Raw genomic sequence first — 13,891 nt, 5'->3', positions numbered from 1 at the left:
TCAGTGTCTCCTTTCTGTATTTGCCACACGTCTGAAACACATTGCATAACCTCTTTTGTAGATTCAAAAGCACATTGCTGTTTCTCTCCCCTCTCAGAGTCATGTTTAAAAATATAATTTTTCATCATTTCTTTTTTCTGAAAGCAAGGTTTGTCACTCACTGACAAGTCTGAGTTGTAACTGCAACCGACAATCGCTAGTTCCAACAGGCTGATTTGTTTATCTTCTCTGTAATTTCTAAAATATTCCTGCATGTTCCAGTCAAAGCCGAGTGCATGAAACTGTACAGTCAACAGTACTTCGAAAGTTTCTAATTCAAACAAAATACCATTAATTTCTAGCTGAGGAAAGTCCTCCAAAGAATTAATTAAAACCTCCTGTGAGCATTGTAAATTAACCTGCAGCTCTTCTCCAACCACATTTCTTCATGAGCGACTCACTTTGGCTATCTAAACAGTCTGGCAAAATAAACTGCATTATGTTGCATGTTTCTCGATCTTGCGCTGCCTGGTAAATTTGCAACTCTTTTTTCAATGATTTATTTTCAAACAGTAACAGGTCTGACTTTTCTTTATCTTTACCTAACTCTCTTTGCATTTCATTACGTTCTCTTTCTAACTGCCCTCATTTTTCATACATGCTGAGCAATGCATTCAAAATAACACCACTTTTTCTCTCTAAAATACCAAGTTATTTTCCCCCTTGAAAAGAAATAACCTGAAAACATTTAAGTATCTGTGTTTGCCCCTCACCTGTTAAACATACATTAGAGGCAACGTACCTCAATATAACTCAGTTGGCATCTGGGAATCTGCAACTGAAAACATTGACATTTTAGAAAGCATTCTCCCCTTTTTAAATAGAATTTTTGTATCCTGCAAAGTGAAACCAAAAATGTATTGCTTTGCACTCTCAGATAATAGAGAATACCAGCCTCCCACATGAAGGCTCAAACACAACGAAGCAATAAAAACAACACAACACCACCTGGAAAGGGATTTCACTGTTATAAAAGGAGACACATCAAAGAATAGGGCATGGGGTTTTATTTATGCAACACTCTCTAACAGAAAGGCTTTCCCATATGTCAAATGAACATTCAAATGTATATGGATATATATATATATGTATATATGCAATTCATGGAATGTACATGAAATAAAATGCAAGCAGAAACAAATAATCAAATGAAACGCAAGCAGATAATAATATAGAATGAAACACAAGCAGGTAATACTGGACGTCCTGCTAGAAATCAGAAAGATATATACACTAAATACATCAGATGATAACAACCATTGAAGACTTAGATGTGCACACAGACACTCACACATCACAAAGTAAATACTCAAAAACAAAACACCTCACCGGCTGCAAGCACTGCATCTTAGCCACTCCAGACTAGGGGATTCACAGTCGGGGTTAAGAGCCTCAGCAAACGGGTTCTGCTGTACTGAAGTAAACGTGTCCGTCCCCATTTAGGTTCCCAAAATCCCGGTCTCCAAGTCAACAAACCCCAACTTTATAATCTAAAAAAAATACTACAAGGTTCCAAGAGGCCCTTCCTTGCGTCAAGTAAACTTACTGAAGTAGGCCACTTTCCATGCAGACATTCCAAAGGCAAAGGAGTTCTCACGTTCCTTCTGAATTTTCACATGTTCTGGCCTTTATCTTAACACAGCTTACAAAAGTCTCCGGCAGTACATTCAACAATCTCTGAAAGCATAGAAAACAAAACAACCTTGAATGTGAATAACCTAAACAACTTGAGTAATATGGGAGCCTGCCTCTGCGTGCAGAAAGCTTGAGCAAGACAGAGTCAGATTTCAAGATGACATGAGGGCATGTCAAAGCCAATAGTAAGAGCTTCATAATACTTCCCAATGTACAACACAATGCACATTTGAGCACCACTGCTCATAACACTGCACTCCGAGACCAAAAAGTACATTCAACACCTCTCTCTTACTCATGCTCTCAAATGCACATCCCACACGTTCTATTCCTGGCAAGGCTGTTCTATTCTGTGACAGCTCTCCCACTTTAAAACTACAAGATTACACGAGAGACATCTTCAAGGAAACGTGCACATGCAGGGAAAAATGATGTCGTACATTCTGACTAGGATAAAATAAAACACCAAAAGTCAATTAAAACAATGGTAGTGAGAGGTCATCACACGGTTTCAAAACATAGGAGTGCGTCTAGCACTACAGCAATAGTTGCCTCTGTATGTTAAGCATGCACAGTTCAGTCTATTGTCAATCTCTTCTCTTCCTTCTTAAGCGCATTGACTGTGTCACCCACTTTTTAGAGCATTCAAATCTCATGAACCTTATCGACACCTTGCCATATAGGACAATCTACAACCAACACCCTTTTATGTCACACACTACAAAAGGACCCCAGGAACTGGATGCAAGTTGAAGCCTTTTGCAACCCTGCAGGGGTATGAAGCGGTATATAAATGCTAGAACTGATGCAGTAAAATTGCAAGGGGAGATGGCAGTAATATTTCACTGTGCATATGTGCCAAAAAGAATTGCACCAGCCCTGTAAGAACTCTTTGTAAAAGAATGATTCATTTAAATCTTAATCTGAAATAATTGTTTTGCAGATGCTGTGGAAGGACTTGATGCACATGTTGTACATGGGTATGTCATACATGACCTTGAGTCCAATTCGGAGGTAGAAATCCCTTACCCTATGTCTGAGGACAACCAGCTTCAGTGTGGGAGAGCATTTCATCATGGGCGTTTTATCATGGGACTCCGTAGAGTTGCTATGGCCGAACCCAAGTAAGGCTTCATTTATTGTGTTTTTTTAAATCCATTTTTAGTCACAAAGCAAACCTGATTAGTATTTAACAGAACGCTACTGACAGTTTAGTTACATTTTCTAAAATGTACTAAACAATCTCTTTTAACCCTTTACGATCAATCTCTAGTTTCAGAGCATCAAGTGTTACATATAAGTTTTCTCAGCTCAGGCCCAGCTCACCAGTCACTGATGTCCTTGTTTATCACTGGCAAAGACAACTGTAGTGAGATTTCAGTGGATGTGATTGTGCAGACTCACAGATTCAGTGCGCACAACTGTTGGTAACAAGTTAGAGGTCTGAGGATAGGTGAAATATGTTATTTTCATGCTGGGTGAGAAAGCCATTATGCTGCTGCATTCTGAACTCTCTGGAGATGTTAGATAAGTGAATATGGGTGAACCAGGTAGAGATTCATCATTAGTTAGGTCTAGCTTTATTGTAAATGCAACAACTTTGTACGCGAACACAACAATAGAAGACAAGATGCAAAGAAAAAAAGCTAATTCTCACAAGAGATTCTGCATGGGCATGTTTGCGCAGAAGAGTTTATTTCACTGCAGGGATGTAATTGTTTTGCTCAGGTTTTACCATTTAGAGAGCATTCAGCAGCACACATTTTGACATCAGCTTGCAGACCTATGTAGTGGCACTGAGGGAAGTTCTTTGTGAGGGAACGTGTATGTTCTGAGGAACTCCCATGGATAAGACCCCCTCACAGAAATTCCAGTCATGGATTGCATCTTTTAAATGGTGATAAGCGGTCCCAATATGGAGACAGTGACATCTAGAACCCTTAACTCTAAGCCATGGTGGGGTATTATTGCCCCCACAAGGTGGCCTTCTTGGGCCCTACCAGGGATTGAAGACCCCTATACAGAAACATGTAGCAGCTGGTGAAATGTTGTTAAAGGTTTCTGTTCTAAGCTGCATCCAGAATTGAAGACAATACGTTTAGCTCTGGCTTTCAGGCAGCTCTAGTTGTTTCGCCAACCACATGTTTGAAAAAAAAAGAACTTGTAGATAAATATATACATAGAAAGTCATCCAGTCAACCTCCTTCATCCATTGGTCTGTTGTAGTGTTAGTTATTTTTTGCTTCCTCCCACCACAACCTGTGGCAGTGGGTCAGCCCAATTCAGCCATTGGCTTTCTTCACTCTGAGTGATGGCACACCAACCAAGAAAGTAGTCCACTTCAGCTCTTGCACATATGCACATCAGCCTAGAAAGTAGTCCACTTTAGTGCCAGGGCTGGTAATCCAATCTGCCCTTATATTTCTTCTTTCATTTAACGTATTTATTTTTTCAATGTGCTTTACTTGTTTTTTCTTAAGCATATGCATGTTACTTTTGAGTTGCAGCATTTTCACTTTTTATTACTTTTACTTTTAATGTCTGTTGCATATGCTTGTAAATAAGTAAATAAATAAAATGCAGACTTGTCGATGCTAGACCTATTGGCTTAGAAATGCTTATTTTTAATGAGGCTTATGACCACAGAATATGCATGGCTCACCCCACCCAGTACAGGTATGCACAGCAGAAACTAGGGCTGTAATCCAGTGCCAGTAAGTTGCTACCAAAGTCGAAGGGACATGTCTTTCAGTTATTTAAGTATCAGTTGTAACATTTTGCCTGCATTCAAATGGCTACTCATGTACAATACTAAGGTTTTACTTACTTATTGTTTCAGCACAAATTTCATTGAAGGAACAGTGACACGATTGCTTGAAGAAAATGACAGTGTTATTGGAGTTCAGTATAAAGATAAGGAAACTGGAGATATCAAGGTACAGTGGTAGCAGTTGGTTTTCTTGTAATATGACTCATAGATTCCATTGATACTAATAAATACAAATAACACATATTTTAAAACCTATAACATGTATTACTGATTAAACACATTGATTGAAAATTACTAAAAGAAAGATTATTCACCACTTATTAACCACCTTTTAAATGTATTGTCTTGTGTCCAGTTGGCTGTTTTGAAATTTAATTGTCATGGAAATGTACCAAGACTAGCCAATCCTGCATGAAATGCATGACCATTTTATTTTTTGTATGACCAGGAGGAAAAAAAAAACATTTCCCAGTGGGAGGCTGATGAGGCACAGGTATTCACAATTAGAAATTTCTACAAGGGTGAAATAATGTCTCACAGACCTAAGAATTTAACCCATTGGCAAATTTACTATCAGTTCTGTTTGACAGCTAATCGACATTTCTGCACACTGAAAATAAACACTGAGCATACTGATTGTCAATTACTCTTGAAGCCTCTTTAAAACTACCAACAACCTCTCATGGTTTTCGAAGAGTTGCTTATTCATTAAATAGGTCCTTAAAATACAATCTTAGTAAGAGAGTGGTAGTTACAGAAGAAGTGCAGCTAGGCAAAATGGAAGGATCAAAATAAATGTGCTGTGGTATTGCGAGGTGGGGCGTGGAGTTTATAGATAAGAGGAGAGGAAAGCACACCCCTCAATGAATATGGTAGAGTGGGTAAAAGGAAGGAGTGAGTAAAGAGGAAACCTGTGGAACTGCCACCAAAATTTAAAGAGATATAGAGAAAAACAGAAAGCCTCATCATCAGTTCGCGACTGCACCTTTGAAATGTATCCTTTGAAAATACTAACAGAGACATGAGAGAACCTTGTTTTGCCCATGTAAAGCAGAAGACGTACTTCTGGGACTAAAAGGAAGGGGAGTACTTCTGGGACTAAAATATGTTTGCTCTCAGTACAGAAACAAGCCACAGAGAAAAGGAGTAAAATCAAGGAGGGCATAAGAATGGAAAGCTGCACAAGCGCAGTTAAGAAGCACAGAACCAAATAAGATACTGGGAGCGTTGCCCGTTTACTGGTATTGGACGTGCCTTGTCAGTATTTTCATGCACTACAATGTAAAAACATTAAAGAACACCTTTACACCTTTAAGATCCTGTTTATTTTCCCCATTTAATTTAGCCTCAAATCAACAAATGCTAGACGATAACATGTCAAAAAAATGTTAATGCCGTCTACTCGATTCCTAAATATTTTTAAAGCAAATAGAAGCAGAATTGCTGTATGATAAGAATACAGCATATCTTAAACAAACATATTCCAGTAAGAGCTCCTGGCCTTTCTAGAACCCCAACCCATGCAGAAATGGTCAGTATTTCTCTCTGAGAAAGGTGGCATCCCTTAATACAAAGCATATTCTTAGATGTTCCCAGCAGCAAATCTTTGTGAGGGAACATGTTTGTCTTGTCATAGATTGCATCTTTCAAATGGAGATCGAGACACGTGGGACCCTTCACTGTAAGCCTTGCGGGGGAGGGGGTGTTGGATCTGTAGCTTTTCCGACACCTGTGGTCTTTTTTAACCCTTTCAGGGAGAGAAAATCCCTTTACAGAAACACCAGAAACGTAGGACACAGCAGAGTAGAAGATAACGCGTGTGGTTGGTTACTGTCTGGACATTTAAGAGAATAAAGGGAAAAAATAGGGTACGGAAGACTCACAATTAGTAAACAAGGGGTGCTGGAGAGCATATGTATTTTGTGCTCTTCCACCATAAGGCTTTGAGGACAATGCATAGAACATTGAACATGAATCTTGAGTCCTCTGGGAGGCAGTGGATAACGTTTATTGCTAGTTTGATTCAGGTACCTTTCTGAAAGATCAGGCACATTTTGGCTGCATGGTTTTGCAACCTTGGGACTTTGACAGTTAGTTTCTAGGTAGTCTTTTTTTAAATGTCATAACAATAAACTAGGCACACCAACACTATTGAGAGCAGGGTTCGTACCTAGCCATGCACCATGGCAGTTCTTGAAAATGCTATGCACACCAATCATTCTGTATAAATAGTTAACTGTATGTAATCTAGTCCATAATCACAGAGTAATAATACATACACGTACTAAGCATCAAACTGAAGCATCTAAAGCTCTGTCCTCAACTTCCTATTAGGATAACCTTGGAGCCTGGCTAAGATAGCCACGATGAAAAATACAATCTAAAGGAGCTCCTGGTGGCCCCGAAACCCAGGACAATACCTCATGTGGGTGCAACCTGCATTCATCTGTGCTGCTGTGGATGTCTGACACATGCAGGCGCCTTTTAGACCTGCTGCGAGACACCTATGAAGCACTCCTGAGGAAACCCTTGCTTGTGAGGCCAAGCCTCTTGTTGGGGCTTAGTGACGAACCTGAGGCCTTGTCCGTCCCTTTTTAGCACACAGTGTAGGATCTTCAAGACTCTTCTTGGAGGGATCTTGCACAGGAAGCGTGACCTGCACCTTTCTTCATGTGTCGACGGACCCCCGCTCACCGTTGGATCTGCGGGGCAGTGTACGGGCCTTACACGCCAGCTAATGATGTCAGTGGGGGGAGGAGCACCGTGCTCTCCCACCGGACTTTGCGACTTGCTCCAGGCCTGGGACAGCCCTTGATTGCTAGCAAGGAGAGTGACGAAGCAGGAACATAATCTCTAATGGTAGGATGCCCATTATCCCAGGCAAACAGGTGCATTCCTGCTGATGGACTAAATGTAGCAGGCCTCGATGAACTGGGAAGGGACCTTAGTGTGGGGGAAAGCATCTCAGTTAGAAAAGTCTCGCTGGAAGCCTACACTGGAGACTACACTAAACTATGAAGAATAGGAAACTGAGAACTTAGATATGCTCAGTTTTCAATTATGCAACGTACACTATTAGAATGCACACATAGGAAGACCAGGCAATCCTATTACTGGTGTGGCTCATCAAATGGAAACACACATGTATTCCAATAGCTGTGCATTGGCTGCAGCCAGATGCTACTGTAAATACTCAACATGAAATACACAACACTTTCTCTGATAATAACTTCTCATTATATAGCAACGTCCGCCAGGCTAGTGACGATTTAATTGCTGAATTTTTAAAGTGAAGCTATGGATCCTCAGGTACCCCTTGATCAAAGGGACAACTGGAAGCACTTAATTCTAAAACCAAAGGAAATGATGGACGGAGTGTTGAACATTGCAAGCACTCACCCCCAGTCAACTGATCTGGGTTTAATCCATCACCGTTCTTTAGCCCACTCTGCCACCCCAGTTCAGACATGGCCATATGCAAATCAGTCTGACCCTGTGCCTCATGGGACCAGTCCAGCCCGAACTGCCAAGCCATGTCTTCCCTGGACCGGAAACAAGCTTCCTAGGACCGGTTTCTGGCATTTCAGACGTCTTTAGCCAGGCTTGCTTGAATCCAGTGGCAAAGTGAGCAAGGGACTCACGCCTGCGCATACCCTGCCAACTTATGGCGAACAAAGCAAAAACCAAAGGAAATGATGGACGGAGTGTTGAACATTGCAAGCACTCACCCCCAGTGAACTGATCTGGGTTTAATCCATCACCGTTCTTTAGCCCACTCTGCCACCCCAGTTCAGACATGGCCATATGCAAATCAGTCTGACCCTGTGCCTCATGGGACCAGTCCAGCCCGAACTGCCAAGCCATGTCTTCCCTGGACCGGAAACAAGCTTCCTAGGACCGGTTTCTGGCATTTCAGCCGTCTTCAGCCAGGCTTGCTTGAATCCAGTGGCAAAGTGAGCAAGGGACTCACGTCTGAGCATACCCTGCCAACTTATGGCGAACAAACCAAAAACCAAAGGAAATGATGGACGGAGTGTTGAACATTGCAAGCACTCACCCCCAGTCAACTGATCTGGGTTTAATCCATCACCGTTCTTTAGCCCACTCTGCCACCCCAGTTCAGACATGGCCATATGCAAATCAGTCTGACCCTGTGCCTCATGGGACCAGTCCAGCCCGAACTGCCAAGCCATGTCTTCCCTGGACCGGAAACAAGCTTCCTAGGACCGGTTTCTGGCATCTCAGCCGTCTTCAGCCAGGCTTGCTTGAATCCAGTGGCAAAGTGAGCAAGGGACTCACGTCTGAGCATACCCTGCCAACTTATGGCAAACAAAGCAAAAACCAAAGGAAATGATGGACGGAGTGTTGAACATTGCAAGCACTCACCCCCAGTCAACTGATCTGGGTTTAATCCATCACCGTTCTTTAGCCCACTCTGCCACCCCAGTTCAGACATGGCCATATGCAAATCAGTCTGACCCTGTGCCTCATGGGAACAGTCCAGCCCGAACTGCCAAGCCATGTCTTCCCTGGACCGGAAACAAGCTTCCTAGGACCGGTTTCTGGCATTTCAGCTGTCTTCAGCCAGCCTTGCTTGAATCCAGTGGCAAAGTGAGCAAGGGACTCACGTCTGAGCATACCCTGCCAACTTATGGCGAACAAAGCAAAAACCAAAGGAAATGATGGACGGAGTGTTGAACATTGCAAGCACTCACCCCCAGTCAACTGATCTGGGTTTAATCCATCACCGTTCTTTAGCCCACTCTGCCACCCCAGTTCAGACATGGCCATATGCAAATCAGTCTGACCCTGTGCCTCATGGGAACAGTCCAGCCCGAACTGCCAAGCCATGTCTTCCCTGGACCGGAAACAAGCTTCCTAGGACCGGTTTCTGGCATTTCAGCCGTCTTCCGCCAGGCTTGCTTGAATCCAGTGGCAAAGTGAGCAAGGGACTTACGTCTGAGCATACCCTGCCAACTTATGGCGAACAAAGCAAAAACCAAAGGAAATGATGGAAGGAGTGTTGAACATTGCAAGCACTCACCCCCAGTCAACTGATCTGGGTTTAATCCATCACCGTTCTTTAGCCCACTCTGCCACCCCAGTTCAGACATGGCCATATGCAAATCAGTCTGACCCTGTGCCTCATGGGAACAGTCCAGCCCGAACTGCCAAGCCATGTCTTCCCTGGACCGGAAACAAGCTTCCTAGGACCGGTTAAATGCCAGAAACCGGTCCTAGGAAGCTTGTTTTAATATCTTTCAGCATATATTATTGAATTGCCCCTCCATAACTATCTACCTGTGCTCAATCATTTTCCAGCGCTATTCCAGCGGTGTCGCCATACTTGCAGCGCTTGTCTGGGGAAGCTCTGTGTTTTTAATGACCCGTTTTTGTCTTTTACTTTAGTTTGTGTTTGGACACTTATCCCCTGTTTTTAAGCCTGGCCTCGCATACTCGCACTGCTGACATCTAACCTGCACTATAATTGCCTGAAAAACACCGCACTTGCGGGTCCTTTGCCCCCGACTCGTGGCGGCCATATTGGGTGTGGGTGATCCTTCGCGCGCTCTAGTCCCCTTTCTATTTCGCTAGGTGTGCTTATAGGTAGCCATGCTGACGCGCAGCGGTCACGCGCAGCGGTCACGCCGGACTGATGCCGGAGTTACGCCAGAGTTCAGCCCGTCTGTGCCCGTCCGGGCCCAGACGGGCATAGGGCCGGTCCCCCTGCCCGACTCACGGATGCCATCTCCGGCTTTCATCAGGTACACGAGGGATGAGCTCATGCTTTGGCGGCCATCGAAACTCGCCGCATGTAGGTATGTTCACGAGGGAGAGCAATCGTTCCTGCCCTGCGGGGCCTGTAATACGGGTCTGGTAACGGCCAAAGACAATTGTTTGTTGTCAATGGCCCTTTTGAACTGTCGGTCCCTCCCTAGTCATGCGACAGAAATTAATTCCCTCATTCTCGACCACAAGTTGGACGTCTTGTTTTTAACAGAAACCTGGATCTCTTCCAGCTCCGGCCCGGATATGGTCAGAGCACTTCCACCAGGCTTTCTTATATCTCACCTAGATAGACCAGTAGGGCGGGGAGGTGGAATTGCCATCCTTTACAGGGATACGTTAACCTGTAAGGTCCAGGATGGAGGGATGAGCGACTGTGAGAGCTGTCAATTCTCTCTACGGTTGTCGCATACCGCTTCCTTGGCAGGCCTCCTTGTCTATCGCCCACCTGGGACCATGGGCAACTTCCTCAACTCTTTTCTTGAAACGGTCGCGCTTCTTGCCTCTTCCACAGTCAACTTTGTGGCACTAGGTGACTTTAACATCCATTTTGATGACCCCTCTGACTCTCTGGCAGTAGATCTTCAGGGTGATCTGAAAGCATTCGAGATTAACCTGGTCAATTCAGGTGCAACGCACGGGGAGGGACACTTGCTCGACCCCATTCTTTCGAACTCGGAACGCCTTAAAGTACTGCCCGCGCTGGTTCTGCCCTGGACAGATCATTTTATGGTTCCGGCCCTGTGGCAGTTTGATGTCCCAGTGGTACCTACACCTAGAGTATACACGGTGGAAAGAGCCTGGTCTAGGCTCCCAGTGGACACCTGGGCAGTACACTTGGAGGCGACACGTTCCCCCCCCCCCGGGCCTGACCCGCTAGTCGCTGATGCGAACTTAAACACCTGGTTGACCAACTCGCTCGATGCTATCCTCCCTAAGAAAAGACTACTCACCAGGGGTAAGAGAGTGGGCTCAGCTCCCTGGTACACGCCAGAGCTCAGAGCTTTGAGGAAGGGTTGCAAGAGGCAGGAGCGGATCTGGAGGAGGGACTGGGGCAAAGTGAGCCGGAGAGAATACCGGGCAGCACTTAACATCTACAAATCCGCCATCCGGGCAGCGAAATCCAAGTTCTTTGAGGAGAGAATAGGACTCTCTTCTAATTCCTCGAAAGAGTCGTTTAAGGTCATCAGAGAACTTCTGCAAACCCCCGAACCTCCGGTCACTCATGACAACCCGCGTGAAAAATGCTCAGAATTAGCCACGTTCTTTAAATCTAAGATAGGAAACATCTTGACGTCCCTCCCTCGGTTAGCGCAGGAGCAATCCTCCGAATGCAACCCTGGGTCTCAGCCTGGGGTGAGGACAGCAGAGCTGGACTCCTTTGGTCCAGTCACTGTGGACGAGGCTCTTGGGGTCTTGGTGACCCTGAAGAGTGGGTCTCCGAGAGATCCGGTACCGATGAAATACCTGAAGCAGGTAGCTTCTACCATCGGCGGCCCAGTGACGGACCTTCTGAACCTATCCTTCACCCAAGGAGTTGTGCCTCCCAGCTGGAAAGGAGCGGTAGTTAAGGCCCTCCTGAAGAAGCCCAGCCTGGACCCCGCTGACCTTGCTAATTTTAGGCCTATCTCCCTGCTCCCCGGCCTTAGCAAGGTGGCGGAGAAACTTGTGAATAGGCGCCTTTCGGGTTTTCTGGAATCCAACTCTCTCTTGGGTGACTCCCAAACGGGATTTCGCCCTGGCCAGGGGACGGACACTGCCCTGCTGGCAGTCGTGGAGAATGCCAGGAGCATTTTGGATTCAGGGGGATCGGTGGCAGTGATCCTCCTGGACCTTAGTGCGGCATTTGACACCGTAGACCATCAGGTGTTACTCCAGCGGCTGTCGGGGGTGGGGGTCTCCGGGTTGGCCCTGAAATGGCTCGCGTCCTTCTTAGAAGATCGGACGTTTGAGGTCTGGTAAGGCCACGAGAAGTCAACATCGGTTCCCCTCCAGTGTGGTGTGCCACAGGGCTCATCGCTGAGCCCCACACTATTTAATATCTATATGGCCCCACTGGAGAGTGTGGTATTGCCACTGGGTATCAAGATCATCAGCTATGCGGATGATACCCAGTTGGTGGTTGGGCTTCCCCAGCCGGCGAACCAACCCGCCCTGCTGCACACATGTTTAGCCAGGGTCTTCACCTGGATGTGCAACTCAGCACTTAAACTTAACGGTTCAAAAACCGAACTGATGATGCTGGGGAACTCCCCTCCCTCCTTGTCCCCTAGTAGCTGGCCTAGCTGTCTGGGAGCGCCACCTACCCCAAAACAGGAGATTAAGAGCTTGGGGGTGTGGCTGGAGCAGGACCTATCCTTCAAGACACACGCAAAAAAGACCGCAGGCGTGTGTTTCGGCCTGCTCCGGTCAGCCCGGAAGATCCTACCCCTCCTCCCGATGGCCACTAGGAGGTTACTAATCCAGGGTCTCATCATTTCACGGTTGGACTACAGCAATGTGCTGTTTCTGGGGGCTCCAGAATCAACTCTAAACAAATTGCAACAAGTGCAAAATGCTGCCGCCAGGCTTTTGACGGACCTTCCCAGGCGGCAGTCAGCCCGACCTGCGCTGAAGGCGCTCCACTGGCTCCCTGTGAGAGAGAGAGGGTGAAGTTTAAAGCACTCTGCATGGCTCACAAAATCTTGCAGGGAAAAGGGCCCCCTATCCTGCGGAGTATGGTCCAACCTTATAAGGCCTCTCGCGCCCTCCGCTCAGACCACCAACATCTCTTGCAAGTCGCGAAAGTAAAAAAAGCCAGGACTGGCGGTAGAAGATTTTCCGTCAACGTGGCTGCATTATGGAACTCCCTTCCGCATGCCCTTCGCTCCGAAACTGGCACCTTGCGATTTCGCAAACTTTTAAAGACTCATCTGTTCCCTGCTTAGTGCTCTGCTGGTTTGGTGTGTACTCTGGACGAGCGCTGGGATGCCCAAGGGTAACCACGCGCTATACAAGACTCAATAATAATAATATTCACCCTCGCCTATGTCACTAGTTTTGGAACTTTTTATTAGCATTTGCATCAAATCACAACCGATTACAATCAATTGTGTCTTATGTCTCATCAGCTCTAACGTTATCCACACCATTGCCACACAGAACATTACATATGTACATTTTCGTTCCTCTGTAATTCCCCGCCCCATGAATCGTAAAGTACGTAAAATTGTCCCCAGTAGTACATCCATTGCATTTGTCATTCGCTCAGTTCCTGATCTGATTCCTCTGGAGGAGGGGTGCACAAGTTCCCTCGATAAGTGTTCCATTTGCCCCATACCCTCGTCCATTTTCGTGGACATCCCCTATGAACTAACACCGTTTTTCCGCTACCATTGCGCTGATGATGGGAGGGGACCGTCTGTGCCCCCAATGTTGAGCAATGTTCAGTTTTGCTAGTGCAATACCCATGGTCGCCCAGCTCTGTTGGCTCCCACACATTGAGTAGACATCTCTTCGGTTCCGGGGAGACCTCAAAGCCACTCACTCGAGTGATCGTATCCATGACCGCCCTCCAGTACGAATGTGGGGACTGTCCCATAGTGAATGATAAAAGGAATCCGCCACTCCGCCCCCTCTAAGACAAAGAGGTGAATCAGCCCTACCTATTTTGTAAAGTGT

General features: G+C 45.7%; 1 protein-coding gene across 1 annotated transcript in view; it reads left to right on the top strand.

Moving 5' to 3' along the window:
* SQLE (squalene epoxidase) overlaps window positions 1–13,891 on the top strand; it is a 158,272-nt gene that overhangs the window by 25,800 nt on the left and 118,581 nt on the right. The window contains exons 3-4 of the mRNA XM_085604966.1: window positions 2,618–2,798; window positions 4,514–4,610. Of these exons, the coding sequence (XP_085461092.1) occupies window positions 2,618–2,798; window positions 4,514–4,610 (278 nt within the window). The remainder of the gene's footprint in view (window positions 1–2,617; window positions 2,799–4,513; window positions 4,611–13,891) is intronic.

This window comes from Triturus cristatus, chromosome 5_1, assembly GCF_964204655.1.
Source record: "Triturus cristatus chromosome 5_1, aTriCri1.1, whole genome shotgun sequence".
Taxonomy (NCBI): Eukaryota; Metazoa; Chordata; class Amphibia; order Caudata; family Salamandridae; genus Triturus; species Triturus cristatus.
Note: the sequence above shows the minus strand (reverse complement) of the source record. Positions and strands in the feature narration are given on the sequence as shown.